Source organism: Nematolebias whitei, chromosome 6 (genome assembly GCF_014905685.2).
Source record: "Nematolebias whitei isolate Nwh7 chromosome 6, NemWhi1, whole genome shotgun sequence".
In the NCBI taxonomy this organism is placed as follows: Eukaryota; Metazoa; Chordata; class Actinopteri; order Cyprinodontiformes; family Rivulidae; genus Nematolebias; species Nematolebias whitei.
Genome location: NC_056503.1, coordinates 36,081,040 through 36,106,104, shown reverse-complemented (window position 1 = coordinate 36,106,104; position 25,065 = coordinate 36,081,040). Strand labels below are relative to the sequence as shown.

The 25,065-nt window shown below is 40.3% G+C and overlaps 1 protein-coding gene across 1 annotated transcript in view; it reads left to right on the top strand.

Moving 5' to 3' along the window:
- The window catches only part of cadm1b (cell adhesion molecule 1b), a 94,526-nt gene that overhangs the window by 50,919 nt on the left and 18,542 nt on the right, over positions 1-25,065 (top strand). The window contains exon 8 of the mRNA XM_037678231.1: positions 16,027-16,077. Within this exon, the coding sequence (XP_037534159.1) occupies positions 16,027-16,077 (51 nt within the window). The remainder of the gene's footprint in view (positions 1-16,026; positions 16,078-25,065) is intronic.

The following is a 25,065-nucleotide window of genomic DNA, read 5'->3' as shown; positions in this document are numbered from 1 at the left end:
TGTTTTAATGGAAGAAATACTGGCTGTGATGTTTTGGGAACTGTACTAAAACAGCATGGGTTGAAAATACTCGTTTATGAAACAAATAATTACTTTGTAAAATAAAAGCCTGACGTTGAATCCATCACACCCTCCTTCATGTCAGTTCTAGACTAAAAGCCTATTTTGAGAAATCTTGCAGCCATTTCGGTCAAACCTTGACAATAACTTTAGGCGCCACCGCACGTTGTTTGAGAGATGCCTTGCTCAAAGTGTACTGTCAAATTGACTGAATTATGCTAACTTTTTATTTTGACATTTGCTGTAATGACCATCTTCAATTGGACTGACTCCATCAGCTGTCAATATATATACATAGCAATTACTTCCTAAAAGTTTCAGTCGAACCCATTCAGTGGTAAATGAGATATTTTGCTAACAGACAATACAGGACTGGCGGTAAAGGGTAGAATTTTAAGCAAATTTTGCCTAATGAGTAGCATTTAGGCTATATGTTGCAACGGACTCACAGCTACAAAAACAATAAATTTTAGAAGAATATCGGTAAAACTTGGGGGAGTGGTAGCGCAGAAGTTAGAGGTGGCGAGTTTATGATCGGAAGGTTGCTGGTTCGACTCCCTGGACCGACAGCATCAAAATGTGGGCAGGAAAGATGAAGCGCCCTCACTTGCCCCACTCTGGGCCCTTGAGCAAGGCCCTCAACCCCCACCCTCTGCTCCACACATAAGGCTGTGGTAGCTCAGTGGTTTGTGGTGGTGTCAGGAAGGGCATCTGGTGTAAAATCAACTGCCAAGTCTTCATGAGAGTTAGTTCGCTGTGGCGACCCCTGAGGAAGGGAGCAGCCGAAAATAAAAATAAAAATAAAGCATCTGTTAAATGGGCTGAATTATAGCTATTTGTAGGTTTTTTATGGTCAGTTAGCTGTGGCAGCCATCTTGAATGGCGTCAACTCCATAACGTAATCGGTTGGAGGAGTGGTGGCGCAGAGGTTAGAAGATGAACCTGTGATCGGTAAGTCGCTGGTTCAACTCCCGGTACCGTCAACATCAAAAAATGTGTGTAGAAAAGGTGGAACACCCACACCTCCCTCCACCCTCATTCGCCCCACTCTGGGCCCCTGAGCAAGGCCCTTAACCCCCACCATCTGCTCCTAAACAGGTCTCTCTTGAAAATGAGTCCTCGTGGCTCAATGAGACTACCTGGATAAATAAAGGGTAAATGAAAAAAAAAGGTACAGTCAATAATTATTTCCTGGAAGTTTTAACTAAAACTGTCTAGGTGATCATGGGATATTTTGCTAACAGACTGTGTTCTCTAAATAGATAATGGTACATTTTTAAACAAAGATCATGCATATTTATTTGTGCTCATATTACATGTTGAAAGTCAGTCTCAGGTACTACCATGCCAAATTCTAGGTCAAAATCTGTCAAATCAACTGAAGTAAAACAAGTTTTGTGTTTTTTAGGGTTTGTTAGCTGTGGCAGCCATCTTGAATACAACTAATTCCAAACGTTAATCTGGTGTCAAGCTGCATTTAGTGATTACTTTCTGAAAGTTTCAGTTTTGGGACGTACCTGTATGAACATAGACAATTAAAAACACAAAAATTAATCCAAATATGCACCTTTTTTTTAGGATGAGTTGTTGGTTTTACACAGAATTCACAAACACACCAAGCAGAAAGCAAGTCATAAAGTTGCTGCTCATCTTTTTCTTTTTTACTGCAAGTTAAAAACCCTGGCGGAGAATCTTAATAAAAAGACTGAGCAGCAATGAAAAAAGAGGAGGAAACAGGAAGTCAGACATTATTTGTCAGATTTATATTTTCGGACCAACAGCAGATAAACCAGGTGGAACTGGAACCTGTTGTCCAAACACAACATGCACCGCCATATGCATCACAGTTACCAATCCAGAGGAGGCAATGCACAGGTCATATTTATACACACATATGAAAACATATCCCTGTTATGCTTTCAAGCAGCACGGCAAATTATCAACTTTTCAGCTTCAACTAGCTCTGCCTTTTGTGACTTGAGGCAATTAATCAGAGTTCCCTCACTTCCCTCTGGAGCCTCTTAATAATTATTATGACCATGTGCCTTTAATGGTCTGTTTATTAACATGTGGATTGTAAAATGTATTCAATTTTCCCTTTGAGGCACTTTGGTCATTGCTTGTTTTAATATCTCTACTGTGTATGGAAATGGAAACAGTCGAGTTATGTGAACCTTGTCAGAGAGTTTCTTTGTCAGTCGCATCACATGTGGCACATGTAGTGGGATGAAACTGTGTACACAGGGTCCCAGTTACATCAAACAATAGCAACAATATAAAGTGTAAAAAGAAACAGTAAATAAGGATCTGATATGTAAATATACGCTAAACGAATGCCAACCTGTACGTTAAAAGATCTGATATATACCAGTCACTAATAAAAAAAACAACACACCAAACAACAAACAGCAGCACGATTCTCACAGGTTCTGTTCGGCTATAATTTACACACTTAATGCGAGCACTAACATAAACTAAACTAACATTGTCTTATAAAACATTACAACTTAATTAAATTCAGTTTATTTATATAGCGCCAAGTCACAACAAAATTCGTTTCAGGGCACTGAACAGAGTCATTCATTTATTTATAATATAAGTTAACTCTATTTATCTGAGGAGCAGACGGCTTTGAATTTAACTCCATCATAGAGCTGTCATCTTGAGCAAGCATGAAGGTGACAGTGAGAAGGAAAAACTCCCTCATGAGGAAGAAACCTTTAGCAGAACCAGGCTCAGGACAAGAGACCATCTGCTTTGACCAGCTGGGTTTGAGAGAAACAGGAAGGAGGAACAGATACACAATGGCAGGTTGAGAATCACATGCTAAGATAGAAATAGTATCAAATGAAAACTATTCCATTTTTAGCAACTCTTTTAAGGAGATAAGGTCAGTTTGTCCTCCAGTAGTCTAAGCCTATAGCAGCATAACAAGCCAACCCTAACTATAGGATTTATCAAAAAGAAAACTGTTAAGCCCAGTCTTAAAACTGGACAATGTGTCAGCATCACGGACAGAAACTGGAAGTTGGTTCCACAAGAGAGGAGCCTGACAACTGAAAGATCTTCCTGCCATTCTGCTTTTGGAACCTCTAGGAACCGCGAGTAAGCCTGCAGTCTGAGAGCAAAGTACTCTGTTAGGAAAATATGGAACAATAAGGTCTCAAATATAAGATGGAGCTAGGTTGTTGAGGGCTTTGTAGGTTAGAAGTAAGATTTTGAATTCAATTCTGGACTTGACAGGGAGCCAATACGCTGCAGACTGCGGCTTCACATCCAGACACTGCTGATTTTATGTGATTCTTGACCGAAAATATATTTGATTTTCTGTTAATCATTTTTAAAACATATATGGGCGGGGGGGGGGGGGGGGGGGGGGGGTTGGGGGGCTTTGTTGCATTGTACAAAAGGCAGATCTTCATCAGGTCATTAACCAACAAACTATATGTTGCAAAAAGCAAATTTCACCCGGATTATCTCATATTAGCTAATTTTATGTGTGCATTTAGGATGAAAATTAAGATGTATTAACATATTCCGCACTCCTAAAGGTCAGCGGATTCTCTCACCCAGGACTTTAAATGCAACAATTAGCTGCTCTTAGTTCGTCTCTCTGCTTTGAAGCCTCGTTATTTATTTTTACATCTCAACATGACTGTCATCTGTTTCACAGCTGCGTGTGTTGTGTGCACTTCTTTTCATTTCAACCCATCACAACAAAACTAAACTAAAATGCAACAAATTAATCACTGAAACATTTCTGCTGCTTTTGTCATGAATTTTACATGAATCAATTTGTACAAACAGTAATCTTTTCTCCAAACGCAATAAGCTGTTGAAAGACATCGAGAATCTTTGCACTTGCATCCCCAGGGGGGCACAGCAGGAGGTAATTATCTGAAATGTTTAAAGCACAAAGGACCTCAGCGTAACGTGATGTCAGTGAAGCACACACTCCTTGGACTTTTAGTTCCTGTTTAGTTGTATTTTTTGTTTGGGTGTTTGTTTTTTGGGGGTTGCTGGCAGTTGTGCTGAACATGAGAGAGATAAAATACTTCTTTTTTTTTTCTTAGCAGCTGCAACTATTGTTGGTAAAATTAGCTTTTTTCTCCACGGAGCGTCATGTTGTTTGGAGATGAGTTTTGGCATGTGTGTCCCAAAAAATAAAAAATGTAATTAAAAAAAAGGTTTTCTGTTAGTAATAACATGAAAAAGCAGGAATGGAGGTGATGTTTAGACTAAACGATTTCTTAAAGGAAACTTTATATTTAAGTCCAATAAAAATGATAACATTGACTGTTTTTATTATTATTATTAATACGACTTCAAACATCTGCTACGTTCATGGTAAAAACCAGCGAAGACATGTTCCTGTCTTTAGTATTTTATATCGCTTTCTAGTCTAGCTGTTTTAGTTCATTTTTTAATTTAATTTCTTCCATTTGTTTTTCATTTTGAATGCTTTTTTATTATTGTCTACTGTTGTCATCATTCTTTGTTAAAAACAGGTCTCTCTTGTAAATGCGTCTTCGAGGCTCAGTGAGACTAACCTGTTTAAATAAAGGTTGAAATTATTATTATTATTTTCATTAATTCATTCAACCTTTACTTAGACAGGTTAATCCCATTGAGCCTCGAGGACTCATTTACAAGAGAGACCTGATTTCAACAACAATTTCTCCATTATTGTTATTATTAATATGTCTTAAAATTTAGATTAACTAGATTATTTATTACCTAATTCATTTATACATACACATTTAACATATCTGAATCATCCTAATATCCCAAAGTCACAGTAGAATAAATAAATTCCACACATTCTGTTTCTCTAATTGCAGACTTAAGAGTAAAAACTCACAGTACAGATAAGAAAGTATCCTGATGCATGCTCAATAATTCAGCTAGATAAATCTAACAAGGTTGAGTCAGGTCCTCTGGACGGATTCTTCTTGTTCAAATATTTTGTCTTTTATCTAAAAGAATTTTTCTGTCTGAGGAACAAGGTCATTAGACTGATGGTCCTCCTTTATCATGTGAGCAACTTGTTCTAGATGTTACCATCTAGCTTGATCCACTATGAGAAGGTGCTGTTTTATAGCAGAGTTTGTTGCAACTCCTCAGACTGACAGTCTTTTGGATAAAAGATGAAACATTTCAATAAGAAGAACCCGTCCAGAGGACCTGACTCAACCTTGTTAGATAAGAAAGTAATATTTTGACCAAATCCTTACTTCTAACCTACAAAGCTATCAACTCCCTAGCTCCATCTTATACTTGAGATCTTATTATTCCATATTTTCCTAACAGAGCACTTCGCTCTCAGTCTGCAGGTTTACTTGTGGTTCCTAGAGTTTCCAAAAGCAGAATGGGAGGAAAATCTTTCTTCCTCATGAGGGAGTTTTTCCTTTCCACTGTCGCCTTCATGCTTGCTCAGGATGAGTCTGTGATGAAGTTAAATTCAAAGCAGTCTGCTCCTCAGATAAATAACGTTATTAACTTACATTTTATATATGTTTGAATGTTTCTGCTCAGTGCCCTAAGATGACTTCTGTTGTGACTTGACGATATATAGATAAACTGAATTGAATTGAATTCAGATGAATCAGTACATACAGTAGGTTCTGGTTATATATTTAGCATTAAAGTTGCACAAAACATTTCAAATGACACAAAGTTTGTTTTCTCAGTCATCCAGGTATATAACAACAAAAAAGGTTGAATCATGTCATCTGGACTTCGTTTTTTTTGTTAAAAAGAAACGTTTCGCCCCTCATCCAAGAGGCTTCGTCAGTCTGAGGCCTAGCCATCTGGTATTACCCAGAAGCCACCCTGACTCTTGTGTTTCAAGCCTGCCTCAGATACCCCTGAAGTCTGGCCTTTTCACTAATGGTTTCAAAAACACAAAGTTTGTTTTCTCAGTCATCCAGGTATATAACAACATATTTCAAATGACCTCCATCTTCCCAGATCTTTACTCAAAGTGAACAAAACAGTTTAAAACAGATGTTTATTCTATAGCATGAACCCTGTCATTACGTGTTGATGCAGATTCTTGTGTCTGGTTTCAGTTTAGACACCAACACGCACATTTAAACCTAACATGCCCAAACCAGTGGCATCATATGAGAGAAGCTGACGTTCAAAGCGGCATGCTAAAAGCTTAAAATGAGCTTTCTGCGGCTTTTGTGCGAAAGCCAATTGCAGGCTGCAGCGAGATGAAACTGTTTTAATTATTACTCGGTCAGCATGTTTAGGTCATGCTGACAGCCATAAACTGTGTGTCAGAAACCACCACCATAACATTTATTTGTCCGGCTCGGGGGTCTGTGTGTACGGCAGCTGCTGAAAATGTGCATCTGGGAGCTAAAATGTTTTCGTAATGGGTTTCACGTCAACAAAATCTCACCAATTGTGTGGCAAGCAGTGAAAAGGATTTTATTAGTGGGACAAGGTTTCAGGCAAAACCCCTGTCAAGTATTAAAGAGTAAAAACGGTGAGTGCTGTGGGCTAATGCAGCTCTTTATGCTTCGTATTTGTAGAATGAACGTGGGACTGATTTGTTTTTACACCTTAAACATCTAAAAATTAAATTACTGCCTCCTGAATAGTTTTTGTTTGGCTGGTTATTGGTGGCACAAACTTACAGGAAGAAAATTCACGAGGTTTTTGGAAAGTCTAAACAGAGCAGGAGCACACTAAACCTCCAAGCTACAAAGAGTTGTGAAAAGACTGGTGTTTTAGTCACGTCATCTGGACGGTTTCTTTTTTTTTTTTTTTGCTGAGATGTTTTGTCCTTCAGCCAAAGGACTTCATCAGTTCGAGGAGCCACAAACAAACTGAGTCCCACAAACAGCAGACTCTTTTCACCAACAAACTGTTTGTGGGACTCAGTTTGTTTGTAGCTCCTCAGATCGATGAAGTCCTTTGGCTGAAGGACAAAACATCTCAGCAAAAAAAAAAAAAAGAAACCATCCAGATGACCTGACTGAACATTGCTGGATTTTTACCTGAATTATTGAGCATGAACTTTTATGACCGGTGTTTTAGTCTGTCCTTGCCAAAATCTTTTCAGTTGCCTGAAAAAATTAGTTTCCAGCCGAAGGTTAATTTTAAAATGACAGATTTTCTCATCATCCACTATTCGGCTGCTCTCAAAGGTTATTTGATTAAAATAATTATTTTACTGATTTTGATAACCTGTATGGCTTTAACATAAGGTGTGGAGTTTTTATATAAAACATAAAAATAGCAAAAGGCAGAATAAGCAGAAACATGATGAGCAGCGCTGTGAGTTACACTTTAAAGGTTAGTTCAAATCTTTGGATATAGGGTTCTGTGACAAGGTTATGAACAATTACTATCTTACCTGTTTTATATATTCTATTTTATGTTTTCCTGTCCGCTGTGCATGTTTGTGTTCTTTTGTACAGCACTTTGGTTGGCCTTGTTGCTGTTTTAAGTGCTATATAAATAAATTGGTATGGTATGGTATATAGCTCTTTGAACAACTTCAGTTTGGGGTGATATAGTTGAATTCTAAACAAATTAACAAGCTAATGCTAATCCAGGCAAAGCCAGTACCAAAGTGGACTGTGGTCTCAAAACATCTTCAGTCTGAAGACGTTTGTTAGTGGGTCAGGGAAAAACCACTTTATAAACATTTGTACCGCTGTCCAAATCTACTCCAAACTACTGGGAGTTTTGGAGGAGGAGGCGGTACAGCTAGCTGCTACTGCAACTATTGATGCTTCAAAAAATTCATGAAATGCAATGTCAAAAGGCAGAAAATGTCAAAAAATAGTGTTCACATGTGATATTTTTGATGTAGACTGCAGCAACTTTGGTCTTAGCTCTGCTTATAGCCGTTAGCTCAGTCATTTGCTCAGAACAAATTTCTCTCACTCCAAACTCACATTATTCAAAGAGCTATCCTCACTAAGCTAAGATATGAACTGTTCCTAACCTTTCCACACATTTTAAATGCTCCTATCTCATTTAAACTGTACAGCTAATGAAACCAATTAGGCTGATGAGATCTGCGCATTACCCAAACATTTGTACACCGACACCGCAAAACCAGAAAGGAAGCAGACGGTCGTAAAAAGCAGCCAAAACACGCAGCTTTGTCACTGTGACATAGGTTTTCTGTGAGTCTGATAACTCCATGGTTATTCATCATCGTGCTCTGCCAGGCAAGTGATGACATCTGCTTGTTCCCAACGGGCCCATGAGGATTTCTCCCAAACAAAAGGACAACATATGCTGCCAAATGGCTCACTCAAGGCAGATTATCAAGCTATCACCACTAAATTTCTAATAGCTGACGAGAGATTGTCGTGAAACTCCTGGGCACGGTGCGCTGTCCTCTGGTAAATCTCTGCTTCTGAACAAGCAGGGAAAGCAGGATATTTTTATTCATCTACACAGATTTATAGAGTAGTATTATAGTATTCTAATAGCCCAGACATTCTCACTGAACTGCCTGTAGGCATTTGGAAACTCATGTATAATGTGTGTCTACTGCTGTTAAATTCAAGTATCGTATGATTCATGCTCTACCCATAACACTCATTTAAATGAATAAAAGCAATGGGAAGCAAATGTTCTCTGGCACAGAATAAAACCTAGAGGATCTATATTTTCAATGCCTGTGCTTTTGGCCATGACCCCTTCAATTAGTAACTTTGTATCCACAGATTTGACCAATTTCCATTAAACAGAATTTCTGTAGTGCATGAGCTTTGGAAGATCTATGACCTCAGCTCCCTGTAATGAGACACAGGAGATTGGTTAAAAAAAAAAGGGTGCTCAAGCTGCATATAATTATTGCTGTGACTCCCACTCCCTCTTTTCTGGTGGATTCAATGCCAGACAAAATCATGTTGCGGTCCGTATGAGGATTTGTTGTCCCAGACTAATCATGCATGCTACAGTAGCTTAATTAGTGTCTTCCTGCAACATTGATTGGTCTTAGCATGATAGCCTTGTGCAGTTTGTTTGTTGCTTTTCTTTGCAGCCCAAGACCAGAGCACTTCTTCTCGTTCCTGCTGAATTAGCCAGACTTTTCGGCAAAATTACCCTTTTTTACCGTTTTGTTTTGCAGTTTACAGACTCCATTTGAAGCCATCACACAACTGTCAAGCAAAATCTTTTTGTTCAAATACAAACATGTAACATGTAGTTTTATTCTAACGAGATGTTTTGTTCCTTGCAAATGTTGCAAATGTTTGCTTGTGTGGGTTATTGATAGGAGACGGGGTGAATTGCGCATCAATTTTCTCCTCACTCTTCTGCCTCTACCTTCTGCTGCTCCTTCAGGCTCGTCCTATTTCTAAAAGACTAATGACCTTTCACTGTGCGACAGCCTGGACAGGTGGGAGGCTGATGTACATCCACATCAAATCAAGTCCCTTTGAACAGAGAGTATTGTATGTGGTCGGTCGAAGGGCTGAGAAAGAGGCTTCTCACGCTGTTCTCTACGAGGGTCTGTCTGCAACGGCCTTTAAATTGTGCCCCCTGGCCGGTGTGTGCAGTGCGAGAGGAGAAGTGGCCAGGGTTAAGCCTTTTCTGTCTCGGTGGTAGCCCGATGCCATAACTCACACACCGCCGCTCCTTTTACTTCCACTCTTCAGTTCACAATTGACTTTTTGACCTATAAATCCTCAGTGGGCAACAGAAACACTGGACATTTGGGGTTTGTCAAGGTTTTGACACAACGTGAGCAGACAGGACTTACGGCTCTCCTTGTTCTTTTAAAAGGCTGTTGGGAAATTATATCCTCGTGAATCGCGCTGCAATAAAACGTGGAGCGATTGTCAACACCCCAGAGGCAGATTAGTTTTTCCAGCCAAAAGACTTCATTAGATAAATTGTATCATCTGCATAATTTCTTACAATATATATATATTTTTTTAAGAACACCACTATAAAATCTTATGCGATAAAGTATTTTCTGAAGTCCCAGTCTGTTAAAGTGGGGTTGTGCAGAAAGCTTTTGAATGCGTGATGTCATACCTGTTGTAGATAACTCTTTAAATGGCCGAGTTTATTTCTAAGCAGACTAAAAAATTACCAAATAGTCCAAGCCGTGCAAGGTCAGAGTACAGTAGTCCCTCATTTATCATGGAGTTTAGGGGACCACGCCCCCCGCGATAAGTGAAAAACCGTGAAGTAGTGATACAGCAGTTCAAGTTTCACTCACAATCTCCCACCTTCTGTGATGGATTGTTTATTTAAAATATTACAGTATTTAAAATTAAATTGTAGAAAAGTGCAGCAGGACAGCAAAGGTTAACCATTCACGCAGCACGGAGCAGAAATGTACTTCTTGATCAATTACACTGTAACAACTGAACATAGAAGTTCTAAAATAATTAAAAATAACTTGGAACACTTTTATATTTTGTGATTATGATGATATTACGATGTGACAATACTTTGAATTTTAAGTTGGAAGACAAATGTTGATCGGTGCATCTGGACAGCAAAGGGTTAACCCTTCACGAAGCTGCTGCAGCACGAAGGAGAAATGTGTGTGCATGGCAGAGAGCCGCAGGTGGCAGGGAGGAGATCATGACACGCTGCAGAGGGAGCTTCTCCCTGCACATGTGGGCTGTTCACAGGTGCTAAATCATTTTTAATAATTTATTTTAAATAAACAAACGCCGCTCGTGTGGCTCATCCATCAGCCAATTGTGTGTCATGTCCACTCTTAAGGCTCCAGCACACTCGGGCGTGCTTCAGTCCGCGGAGGTCCACACGTACCGGATTTGACTCGAAGCGGACACCCGCAGGGCATGTCCGTGCAAAGCTAAATTTTTACGACTGCATACTCGGTGTCGCACAATAAACTACCCGGCGACGGACTGTTTTGGTTGCGACACCAATGTATTAAATGTCCCTTCTTCATCCGTGGTCTGGTTTAATGGCCTTTTCTTTTCTTTTTTCCCCCAAGAGGCAAGTGATCTATTCTTCCTCGTCCATTGACACCATGACTGAAATTGTGAAAAATTAAGGAATTTGTCACAAGCAAATTAAAATCAGGTCCAGTGTGGCTGCAGGAGGGCCTGGAGATTTCCTCGTGGGCCGCTCTGATATGTGGGCTGCAGGGCCAGCGCTCCCTGTTTTTTTTTTTTTACTTTTTATTAACAACATATAAACACAGAACACCGCTGCAGCTGGGCTACCACCAGCTCGTTTTCTTATTTTTTTGTGACCAGTCAATCACTCCAGTAGGCGTGTCATCAAATGACCAATCGGCGAACTCAATTTGTCCCGAAGGTAAACATCCCTTGTCTGCGGAGTTGGGCTGCAGTCGCTCAGGGTGAATGTTCAAGTATAAAGTCTCAACGCTCTGCGGTCAGTGCGCACAGTTTCCACATGGACTGAGGTCCGCTCGAGTCTGTGCGAGCCTTTATTTTGAAAAAACGCAAAAGAGCAAGTCTGTAAAAGTCGAACAGCGAAGTAGCTCCTGTATATCGTTTCTGTCCAAAAACAGCTCGAGTCTCATTTGAGTCATTGAAGTTTTTCCAAATGCTGTTTTATAAACTTCAACATTGCCACCAGTTATGTATTGCATGGCTATTTTGGCAAAAAGTATTATGATTTTCCTGCAGCCAATGCATCAGGCTGTCACAAAAGTGATACAGCTAGCTTTGTTTGAACTTTGTGCTTGCAAACAACTATAGAGCTCTATGTAAACAAAACTGCAACACTTGCATTACATGGCAATATTTACATGCAGCACTACAAAACATTTAAAATTGAAGATGTTTTAAGATGCCAGTAATCCACATTGGTTTTGACCCTGCTCAGGCTAGCCAGGTAAGATAATAATTGTTCATAACCTTGCCGCAGAATCTCACTTCCAAAAAGCTTAACTTAAGAAATAAGTGGGCAAAACAAAAACAAGCAGAAACGTCCTCCTTGCTGTCATGGTGGCCAGCTTTAAGCAGGCGTGTATAACCAATTTCTCTTACATTGTTTCACTTTATGGTCAAATTCTCTCATATCAAATTGCTCACTGATACAAATGCTACCTGAAAATAAGGCTTTTCCAAAACACACTCATATTTCAGCGCTCATAACGCCTTGCCCTGAGTCATCCAGCCTGGAAATTGCCCATGGAGAATTTGTGTTCGTCTGGATATTATTCGTGCCACATCCTATCCCTGCTTTTGTGAAAACTCTCATCCCTGAATGGCCAATTTCCCTCTTCCAGATTCTGACATTTCAGCTATCACACTGCCTTCGGTCATAGGGAAAAAAAATAAAAAATCAAGCCCACCCCCATCTTCAAATGCTGTCAGGCGAGAATCTGCTCCTGATACCCCCTACCACCATCAACACCTCCTCTGCTATACACTCCATCCCCAGCGGCAACATTATGCTGTCCTTGATGTTTTATCATTAGCTTGGGAGTGTGTGATCCCCCACTGCTGTCTTTTGATGGAGTGCAGACAGTAAAGGCATGGAAACAGCCAGCCAATTTCCCTTGCTGCAGTTCTCCCACAGCAAGGGGTCGGGCGATCTTCCCCCTGTGCCAGAGCCCGGCAAATATTCCCCTGATGAGCAGAGCTTTCAGCTCTCCTTAGTACTGTTGCATACCTGCATTGCCCTTCATTTTGTAATTTTGGTTATTTTGTTGGGAGTTAGTGACAGGCCCAATAAGAGGCTGCTGTGGGCTCTGCTGCGATGCAGCAGGAAAATAAAGTTATTTAATTATTACAGTAGTCTGGCTTTGTGGAATGTAGCGATCGTTTTTTCCATCAACGTCAGATATTATGATATTATTATGACAGATGTTAAACTACTAATTGCAAACTATTAAAAAATGTGTAGCACATTAACTTCACAAGGTAAAAAAATTAAAATTATTATTTTTTTATATTTTTTTTTATGTTGGATTATGAATGAGATATGTGCTTTATTGGTCCAGTTCTTCAGAACCTAATCTTGTGCATAGATACAAACATTCACAAAGCTCTGATCGTAAACACAGAACGCTATGACAAGCACATGTTAGCACGACCGTCACGGAGCGAAGAGAGGGAATTGGAAATACCCTTCATCTGTTAGTCCACATGTGTCAAACTCAAGGCCCAGGGCCAAATGTGGCCCTTGTTGACATCTCATCTGGCCCCCAAGATGACATTTTAAACGTAAAATACTTTTTTCACTTGAATTTTTCAGTAATCTTTGATTAACATGTCAAAAGTGCAACAGATAACGTCAAATGAGACCAGTCAAACTCCTTGAGGAACCTGCAACCAAGAAAAGATGTTGGGTATCTAACAAGTTAATGTAGATTCTGAAACTGGCCCTTAGTTTGAAAAAAGGTTTAATTTTGGCCCCTACTTGTAAGTGTGAAGTTTTTGGTGGGGAAATAAAAAAAATACAGAGGTTGAAACTTGTAAGTACACAGTGTATGGTGGACACATGTGGACTGGAGATCCAGGGCTTTTCAAGAACAGTGTTGTAACAGCTTATTTTACTCTTCTTCACTATGACTTCAAAACAACACTCAGTCTTGCTTCATTTCAACCCTGTTGCTGTTTAATTTTAATGGTGAGCTGAAATGGTTAAGAAGAAAGTGTGCACGGTATCAAAATGATGAAAAAAGCCATGAAGCGCAGTATTGTCAGTGTTTTTGTTTGAATGTGTGGACCTGTGGTGGGCATAGTTAACCATAAAGTTACTTTTGCTAACACATATTCTGCAAATGAAAAAATTTGCTTCGCCAACGCTAAACCACTAAACCGGTAAAAGAATAAATAAATTGAGGAATCGAACACTAAACTGCTAACAGCTAAGACGACTGTCACTTAATCTGTATCACGTCTTCATCTTGTTCCAGTTGAAGCTGCGTCGATCAATCACGTCTTGTCACTCGGTTTAAAACTCGGGGTGACCTATCCTTTCAGCCCGTAGCCCCCAGGCTGTGGAATGCCCTGCCCCTGTCTCTTCGTGTGGCCGCCTCCATTGATTCCTTTAAAAAGCAGCTTAAGACATTTTTATTCAGACAAGCTTTTAGTTAAATGTTTTATTTATGGTTTTTATCAGCTATTCTTCCTGTTTTTTTATTTTTAATCCTGTAGCTGTATTTCTGCAAAGCACTTTGTGATTTTATCTATGAAATGAAATGTGCTATATAAAGAAAGTTTACCTACTCACTTACTTACGTGTACATGTAGTAAGCCAAATATAAGTAAATAAGAGAGATGACGTGAATTTCAAAGAAATATAGCAAAGTTAAAATTTGGCCTGAATAAATTGTTCTAATGGTTTGGTACTGAATCCTTAAATATAATTACTGCTAAGTCCTACCACTGGTAGAATACACAAAGTTTTATGGTTAAGTGACAGAAATAGAACCAGATATGACTTAAATCTGAGCCAATAAAAAGAAAGTAGAGCACTTATTTGACTACTAGTCTCTTAAACTTGCTTTAGAATTAATTTATGCACTTTCAGGAAACACGTGGAAATTGACTCATTCTCCTGGGTGGACCACAAGCTTTTCTGTGGCGTCAGGCTGCTTCGTTTCCACAGGATAAACCATTTTATCCTCAAAATTTCCATAAGACTGCATATGATGTTCACTTTTATTGTTTGGCTCAATACCAAACACCTGAAAAACAATAAGTAATGAAAATAGTGACATTTCAGAGGCCTTTTGACTTCATGTGCAGAAAGAGTAAATGTTAACAAGTATTGTAAACTAAATGATACCAGGGTGATAAAACGTAACTTGCTGTGGCTGTTTGTTACCATGCTATTGTTGGTTTTTACATTACAGCACTGTTGTTGCATATTTTCTTTAATTGGCTAATAAAACAAATATCAGTTGCAACATTAACATTAAAGCAGAATGAGTGTTTCCTGTTATCACTCTTATTCTTTAAACTGAAACACAGACATGCATTCCCAGAGACAGAAATCTCAGAACGCCTACCTTTGTTCTGATCTTGTGTCCTGCCTGAAATTGTTCTTGTTATTGGACTTTACTGGTGTGCTAACCTTCTGCAGAGGGCTTGTTGCTTAAAAGAATATGGACAGCAAAACTGCATATCCATATTTGTTAAACTTTTGCAACAAAAAATGCACTTTTCATTGCCTGGTTTGTGGGTTTGTTTGTTTTTTTTGGCCACTAACTGGATACATTGTCCTAAAAATAGAAGCATGTGTAAAAATACAGAGTTAATATTCTTTCATTTCAGCTAATGTATTATTAATAGAAGCAAAATCAACAATTATGTGAGTTTTTTCAACGTCAAAACTTGTTTAATAGAGTTTTGTACAAAACAAAATTGCAATCTAGAAAGCAAAGCTGCAGTTTAGAGTCGTTCGTCTTCACTACTTTCTAAATCCCTTAAAATACAGAACTTTTTATCCCTCCTAATCTGCATGTCAGATTTCATGCATTTCGAGGCTCCCCAAAAAAGCAATTCATTTGAAATAAGAAGACTAAAAAAGCAAACATTTGCATTTCAATAGGCCTTCACGTTGCCCTTGGTGCCAAAATCACCTGTTTTGCGAATTTTAGAAAGAAAAAGCTATTTTGATCAGCATTTTTATGCCTTTCAATCAGATGTACCTGAAATCATAAAAGGAAACACAGCATATGTTTAAACTACACTTTTTATTTCATTTGTATCATTTCATAAGATATTTGCAAGAGGAAAAAAAAACGTAATTTATTTGAAAACAACTGTAGACATTCTGTTGACGTTTCATTTTAAAGATCCTGTGCTGACATTTGTTTTTACATCAGAACCTTTAAAAAAAAGTAAATCCATCATTAAGTCCAGCCTCAGCTACTAACACGCCTTGAACTCTCACAGTAGATTCAACGTGTGCATGTTTTTTTTTATATATATATAGTGCAGCTTCTCACTTTGTCTTTTTCTTTACTCTTGTCTTTTCTTATACATGTTCTTTATTTTTTTCACTCTTTTTATCTAGATGCTCCCACTACTACCCCCACACCCACCACCAACCCAGTCAGCACGCAAGGTACTGTATCCCCCACTGCTGTCCCTCTAAACTTCCATGCGCGAGTGTGTGTGTGTGAGCTTGCATGCATGCGCAATGAGGAAGAGTTTGGAGAAGAAAAAACGAGGGATTGCACCTACAGTAGTCCCTCGATTATCACGGGGGTTACGTTCCGGACAACATAAGTGAAAAACCGCAAAGTAGAAATGCTATATTCATTTTATGTATTTATACATAATTTAAGGCTTTATAAACCCTTCCCACACTCTTGCAATGTTCTAAACTCTTAAACCTATAACATTTTAACAACATACTTATATGTACTGTACAGCAGCTACTGCAAAATTTCATATAGGTACTGTACTCCTCAGCCTTGGTCCGGTTCTGGTCGGGTTCTGTCGGCTCTCTGCAGCCGTTGAGCACCAGACGCTTTTGGAGAGAGCCGGACCTTCGGAGAGCCAGCACAAAACCAGACAATGGTCCAGATCGAGCTCAAATAATCCAGAGGAATCTGGATGAAAAATGTCCGGGTGAGCTCCAGAGAAGACACCGGACCTCCAAGCAGCGCCTCCCCACTGGAGAGGCTCCCTGGGCCGACAAGCAGCACTCAGATTGACCGATGAGGCTGGAAGTAGTTCTGGTCTGGTTCTGGTCCAGTTCTGATCATCTCTCTGCAGCCACTGAGCGCCGAAGTCACCATGAATACAGACCAAACTTTTAGTCAGGTCTGGATCAGATTAAAACTTTCACTCCATTTCTTTTCGGCAGAAAGCAGCGGCTGGAAGCACTGTTGGTTTCTGGGTAATGTAGTTCTTTTGGACTGGCAATACAGTATAGGCTTATTGAAAGAAAACTACAACATGGTGGCGCCTGTCTGAAATATATATTTTTTATATTAACTTTTTATTCTGTACCATCCGAATCACGTGAATAATATTAAAGTTGACAATAGTTGAAAAACTGCAAAAGAGCGAATCCGCGTAAGTCGAACCGCGAAGTAGCGAGGGACTACTGTACAGTGAAGAGTTTAAATAAGATGGTGCTGTTGATAGCCAGAGCCTGGATGTCAGAGACGTCTGCCACAACATTTTTCCCCCTCCATGTTTGATCGGAGTAAAATTTGAGACACAGCTTTTTCTTTTTCTCTGCTTCTCCAGTGAAATCTCAGCTGCTCCATCCGTCATATCATAATGGCCTTTAGATCTCCTCTACAAATGCCACTCACAATTTGTCTTTGCGATCGCTGCAAAACATCAATAACTATTTTCACCCCGACGTAGGGACTGAATGAAACGGTAGTTCGTTTGCAGCAGTTCAGTACATCAACCTTTTGGCACTGTTTCATTCTTGGAGTTACCTCTGCTGCAAACAATTATTCCAACATTAACAATCCTTTTAAAAATAGTTATTATTTCAAAAGCAGCTTTAAAAAAGAGACAGATGGCGAGGCAACCTTGGGAGTTGACATTTGGATATGCCAGAATGTGACATTTTAATACAAAAAAAATAAAAATATTTAAAGAATAGATCGGTTTATCAATGGCCGCTTTAAAGATCCAGCAATTTCTCTCTTTTGTCACGGGCACTCTGCAATTCATAAAGTCATAAAAATCTGGGGCATCAATAACAAGTTTAAACTCAAAAGTGTATCAAAACCTTAAATATTCATGAGACAGCCTTCAGATAACATTCATTTATTCACTCATTTCATCAAATAACTGACATTTTAGAGGTATTTTTGCGCATTGTGAATTTTTTTTATACTAAAAATAGGGACCTATTTGTGAAATCGTCTCTTTAAGTCGTCCTCCAGGGTGACACGGCTCTTTCCAGTTGCATTTGAACAAACGTTTCTTTAGAAACTTCCCTCTAAGCCCGCTTTTCTCTGCTTCATCTAGCAGATCTGCAGCGCTGTTCGTCAGTGAGCGCGCTGCACGCTTAAAGCCTCGTTCAGCTCCCCGACTTCCTCTGGGTGTGGCAGAGTTGAGCAGGAAGTCGCTTTGCACGTCTATGCATTACTCTGCAGTTTTTCATAAGCTCTTTTCCTCCGAGTCGCCCAGATGCAGCCGCGTCTTTGTGCTGTAACATTCCAGTAATTTCCAAAAGACAGGCCTGAAAGAGGATTTACTGTGATTTATGTGAAACACGCTGGGAGGATGTAATTGAGCTTTCTTGCACTTCAGTACTTCCTAAATACCCTGTCACAGGGCAATTCTGAGCAGGCTTGTGGTGGATTGCTTTGCACTACCTTAATTACCATAACCACACAGTGTAGCATTTTCCTTTTGCCAGAAAATAAACAGAATAATACGCTACTTATGCACTGTAGAATGTTCCTGGGAATGGCCTCTGTCACCACCAGTTAAGATGTAGTCATCAGAAGTCACCCAACTTCATCATCACCCTGATTAAAAAAAAAAACAATTTTGTATATGCACATAGGTGATGCTTATAGTTCAAGTTAATGTGTTTTTTTAATCGTGAAAAGGCAGAATGAAAACTGCCATGAAAATGAAAAGGCTACTACGTTTCACCTCAGTAGACTGAGTCACCACCGATGTCCACAAATTACATTTTAAAAGGAACAATTAGAATGTTTTGGAGTGCGTTTCTGTGAAGTGGGTATGAGTGGCAAGCATCTTACCTGCAGCAGACAGTTTCAGTTTAAAGAATAAAGAAGAATGTTCTCAAATCTGTATTTGAAGTGCATGGGTCAGTGAACCATCTGAATTTTGGTGAGAGACTTTGTGTGAGGAGTGGCACGGTGGCTCAGTTGGTATAGAGCTGTTGCCTCTCAGCGAGAAGGTTGTCGGATCGAATCCCAGTCGGGGAATCGTTCTGAATGGGGTTTGCATGTTCTCTCCATGCATGTGTGGGTTTTCTCTGGATACTCTGGTTTCCTCCCACAGACCAAAACCATGCATGTTAGGTTGATTGGTAACTCATTCAGAGCTATTCAACTAAATTGCTGAGGGGACCACAGTTACTGAAACCCAAGGGTTCAGAGGCCGGCCATACAGCAGTTATTGTCATTAAGTAATAAGTTTGTTTTATGGTTTAAAATCTAGTTTTATTTTCAAAATGAGCCCATAGGTGGGCCGAACTGAGTTTATCCTTGGGCCTGATTTGGCCCCTGAGCCGCAAGTTGAATAGCTTTGCTCCAAATTGTCCCTAGGTGTGAGTGAGAGTGTGAGAGTTTGTCTTGGTTGTCTCTGTGTCCCTGTGATGGACTGGAGACCTGTCCAGGGTGTCCCCCACCTCTCACACAGTGACTGATGGATATGAGCACCAGTGACCCCCGTGACCCAACAAGGAAGAAGTGGGTAAAGAGGATGGATGGATGGATGGATGGATGGATGGATGGATGGATGGATGGATGGAATTTCAGTGACCCTTAACACCTGTATAAGAATAAGTAATATATGCAATGAAATGCATACAAGCAGTACATGTTATTGTCTCTTTATATTGGGCATTAAAAGTGTTTTTCACACTGTGTATAATTGCAGTTGTGACATATTACTTCACTGGCCACGTTTTGTCTTGTATTTCAAGTGTAGTGATAAAAAAAAAAAGACCTTTTTCACTGCTCACGTCTTTTATTCTATAAGGAAATGCACAAAATTTGTGAATGATCAACAGTAATTTGACAATTTTTTAATCAAACGAACGTTATTAATCTTACAAATGTTATCAATCAAAACAAAGTCACGATTTGTTTAAAAACAAAGATATATAAAAGTACTTTGTTTAAGATGGTAACATTTTGTGGACAAATACTGACTACAATAGCGGTGCAGGTTTATATACCAGATTTTCCTATCTAAATATTAGAATTTCAACATTTGAAGAACTAATGAAAGCTGTTTTTGTTTTCCAGTAATTCTCTGTGTATTTAGACATTCATGTCCTCTGGCACCCATCAAGGTGTGTGACAGCACCCTCTGCACCCATATTTCTCATAGCCTTGCATACAGATGTTAAACAAAGAGCTATTATACAAAATGCCTATTTAGGAGTACATTTCAGGCATCTAAAACTACTCAAATCTCAAAAGCCAGTCAAGAGAATGTTTATTAAGACATTTTATTTGCATTAAAATGACTATTTACATCAACACTTTGAGGTCTTTATGCTGAAGAGTGACCATGTAGGAAAGAGGTCCATGTTCGTTCACAGCAAGAGGTTTGAGCTGTTTTAAATGTTGTTGATTGGATCCTTTTGTAACTAGCCTTCAGTTTGACTCATGAGAGTTTCTCAGATTATCTGAACTGAAATTGCTCTGAAACCAGATACCATACCATACCATACCACTTTATTTATAGAGCACTTAAAACAGCGACAAGGCCAACCAAAGTGCTGTACAGACAAAACAACAAGTAACACACAAAGCAAAATACAAAATGAGGTAAATCAGAATATAGACATAAAAACGATGCAGATAATGACGACAAACCAGTGTGGAGCATACAGGATCAAAACACAGATCATCTGGTGTTGAAAGCTACTGAATAGTAGTGAGTTTTTAAACGGGACTTGAAAACCGAGAGGGAGGGGGCCTGTCTGACAAGCAGAGGTAACTCGTTCCAGAGTCTTGATCCTGCTACAGAGAAGGCCCTGTCACCTCTGCGCTTAAGACGAGTTCCTGGAACTGTGAGGAGCAACTGGTCCGCTGACCTCAGGGAATGTGGTGGGACATATGGTTGTAGCAGATCAGAGAGATTGGGGGGGGGGGGGGGGGGCAAAACTGTTCAGTGATTTGTAGACATACATGAGTATTTTGAACTGAATTTGAAAGTGAACCGGTAACCAGTACAGGGAGGCCAAAACTGGTGTAATGTGCTCTCTTTTGCCTGTACTGGTTAAAAATCAGGCTGCTGCTTTCTGGACCAGTTGTAGTCGTGCAATGGAGGTCTGACTGATACCAAACAGGAGTGAATTGCAGTAATCAAGCCTAGATGTAATGAATGCATGTATTACTGTCTCCAGGTTATTTTTGGACAATATGGGCTTCAGTTTAGACAGCCGCCTCAGTTGGAAGAAACATGATTTAACAATCATGTTTACATGATTGTTAAGTTTCAGGGAAGGGTCCATTATCACTCCCAGATTAATGATTCTTTGTTTTTCTGACAGGGTTAGAGCGGAGGGGTCGATGCAGTGGTTTGTGATCGTGTCATTGGGAGGGAACAACATGACTTCAGACTTCTTTTCATTGAAACTTAAGAAGTTTAAAGCCATCCAGTCCCTGATGTCAGCCAGGCAGTCGAGCAGCGGTTGAATAGAGCATGTACCATTGTGTCTTAGGGGGAAGCAAATTTGACAGTCATCGGCATAGAAGTGGAAGGGCATGTTGTGTTTCCGGAAAATAGCACCAAGCGGCAGCAGGTATAAAGAGAATAGGAGGGGACCCAGGAGGGGACCCAGGATGGACCCCTGCGGAACCCCCCATTTAAGCTCTGCCTCTGCGGAACTAAAATCCTTGATGGAGACACAAAAGGATCTGTCAGTGAGGTAGGATCTGAACCAATTGAGGGCTGACCCTGTGACGCCCACCCACTGCTCTAACCTAGCAATGAGGATCTCATGGTCGATGGTGTCAAAGGCAGCCATGAGGTCCAATAGGACAAGCAGCACAGAATCACCAGTATCTGTGGATCTGAAGATGTCGTTAAAGACCTTCAGCAGGGCAGTTTCAGTGCTGTGGAGAGGTTTAAAGCCAGATTGGAATAGCTCTAAGATGGTGTGACCTTCCAGGAAGCACTTCAACTGGGACTCGACTATTTTCTCCAGTACTTTAGAAACAAATGGGAGTTTGGAGACAGGCTGGAAGTTGGACACGACTGAGGGGTCAAGGTTTGTTTTTTTCAGGAGAGGCTGGACAGCAGCATGTTTAAAGGTCTTTGGCACCACGCCAGTGGATAAACTACTGTTTACTATATAAAGAATGGACAGACCTAGAGTGGGAAAAAAACTCCTTTAGTAGTCGAGGGGGGACCACATCAAAGGGGGAACCAGAAGGTTTCAAGCTGCACATGACCTGCTCTAGAGAAGATAGAGTGATGGGTTCAAAATGGTCAAATGGAGCTACAGATTGCGGTGGGATGGATGGGTCATGAGTTGGAGGGGAAATGAGAGCCCTGGTGTTCGCAATTTTTTCCAAAAAGAAATCTAGGAAGTTGTTGCACAGCTCAGTCGAGGCTTCCAGAGGAGATGGTTCAGTGAGGTGGAGAACAGAGTTTAGGGTGGAGAAGAGGACATGTGGGTTGCGAGAGTTTGAGGTAATTATATCAGAGAAGTATTTGGATTTAGCAGCTTTCACTGCTTTCTGATAACGGCGCCAACTCTCTAAGTATTTGAAAAGAGACCTGCAGCCTGTCTTTCCTCCACTTTTGTTCCGCCCTTCTACATTGCTGCCTAATGGCCTTGGTGACATCACTCAACCAAGGTTCTGCTCTCAGTTTTGATTTTCTAGTTTTAACAGGCGCAACATGATCCAGAGTCTTTAAGCAGACAAGGTTGAACTGGGATGTCAGCTCCTCAGTGGTGGAGAGAAACACTGGGGGCTGAATTATCATTTCAGAGTTATAAACATCTGTAAAACGTGTGGCAGTGAAATGGTTAATTGCTCGGGTGCTACATGCAGGAATGCACGACTTAGGAGTTAGATGGGGGAGGGTGAACTCAAACTGGACTGGCATGTGGTCTGAAAAAACATTATCACCAACAACAAGATCATTAACAGTCACTTCATGAGTTAAAACAAGGTCCAGTGTATGTCTTGGGTTCCTTAACCAAGGGCTTCTCAGGACAGCACACGTGCAAATTAAAGTCCCCAATAATGAAAACATGCTCATATTTTGGTGTGATTTCAGCTAAGAAGTCAGAAAACTCATTTATGAAATCCTTAGATCGAGGTGGGCGGTAGACGAGTGCAAATAATGTCGGAGGTGAATGTCCGAGTTCAAAGACGCTCAGCTCAAAGCTGGCGCGGGAAACTGGGATGGGCAGTTGTTTACAGTCAAAAGATGATTTGAATATTGTTAATAATCCACCACCGCGTCGGCCTGATGGCCGCGGTGCGTTAAAATACAAACAGTTCGGTGGCAGTAATTCCGTCAAAGCGCTGGACTCACCCGGAGACATCCAAGTCTCTGTGATGCACAGAAAGTCTAACTCGAGCTCTTGAAAGTAGTCCCTGAGGATAAAAGTTTTGTTGGTAACAGATCTTGCATTGACCAAACACATCCGGATACTGTCCAAAGTGGAGCCAGCAGCGGTGGAGTTAGTGCGCGCTAATGGCCGCAGATTTTCAATAACAGCCCCTCCAGGTCGGTCCGAGCGGTGCACCGGTTGACAACTCCCGTTGGTTACCTGGTCCGGGTATGCGGGAAGCTGGAGATGGAGACCATGACCACCGACTGAAGAGGAAGATGCAGTGCGCAGGGCTTTAAGCTTCACCAGCTGACCAGCACGTTTTCCCCGGCATCTGAAGTGATATCTCCGGGCATGGAGGTGAGGAGCCCAGCGGAGGTAAACTGGCATGTCCGCCAGCAGGGGGGGGGGGGGGGGGGGGGGGTCCAGAGGTACGCTCATATTGTTCCAAATAAACGCCATCAGTGACAGAAAAACGAAGATCCAGAATCTGTTGTCGGTTGTACATGAGGAGTGGATTTATGCCACAGATAAAAAACGAACAAAACAGAAATAATCCGAACACCATCAGCAGAGGTGGATTGCAAGCCATGCACACGGGCGCCATCTTACCGGAAGTAAGATAGAAACAAGCTGCTCAGAAGAACATGCAGCACCACTGAATGGCCTACTGGATGTAGTAGATCCTTCATCTTCACAGTAACCGTGTTGGTAAAGTGGTTTCTGTAAACTGGTTTCATAATACAGTAAGAACATGTGCTGCAGCTTCAAGGTCTTCAACTTTGAAGGTTTTAGGTCTTAAAGCTGAGTTCTACAGACAATGAAGCCCACAGACTCCTCTCTTTGAATTGTAGAGAACACGTGGGTACGTGCCACTAGTTGTAGTATGACAATATATGAGATATATATTGATACAATATTCACGAGTTCCTCATCTTTCTGACTGTGTAATGTCGTGCATTGAATTTAACAGAAATGTAACGAGAGACGTCATTTATCTTTGACCCATCAAAATGAATGCGGTCATTTATTTTCAGAATCAAAGTTTAACATCAAACATTTACATTAATTTGGCAAAATATGAAAATAATAACAGACAAGTTTCACAGAAAATGAGCATCGATCACTCGGCGGTGAACGAGGACTTTGCTTCAGATATTTCTAAAATATCTGTACTGATTTTATGAGAAAGAGGAGAGTTTTAAGATGACATGGAGATTTATCTTACAGAGAACTATGTGAGGGAATTAATCTGTTTGACCAGAACGTGCACGCTTCATCAGATCTCAGCTCGTCTCCGGTACACTTTAGTCGAAGAAGAGACCGTTACCTGGTAGATGATAGATCAGCTCGATAGAGAATCCTCCAGACCTTTCAGCGTCTCCGTTGAGAGCGGCTGAAATCCTTAGATAGTCGTGTGTGGTTTGTTCAAACAGAAGTTATAATTCCAAAACGTCTCTGGACCATCTTGAATGCGTTTGCACCCAAGAATACTGAACTCCTTTCATACTTCAGAACTTTTCAGACTCTTAATTGTCAGCAACTCTGTACTCTCGAATCCTCTGGAATTCTTCTGAATTCTCTTCCCTTCTCAATTCTAACATGAACTGGGAAGTTGCCACATTTAAAATGGGTCGACTTCCGGTTCATTTGAGAGCTTTTGATTGGTCGATGGACCAGAAAGAGGTGTGTTTTGTGATGTAAGATGTTATCATAAGTCAAGGATTGTTTTCAACATACAGAAAAGATTATTGCAGACGACCAGACTTCGTGGAGTCTCACGCTGTTGTATCTTCTCAAATAGTAAAACATGACATTTCTTTTTCAGTAAACATTTAGTTGACCGAAACTTCA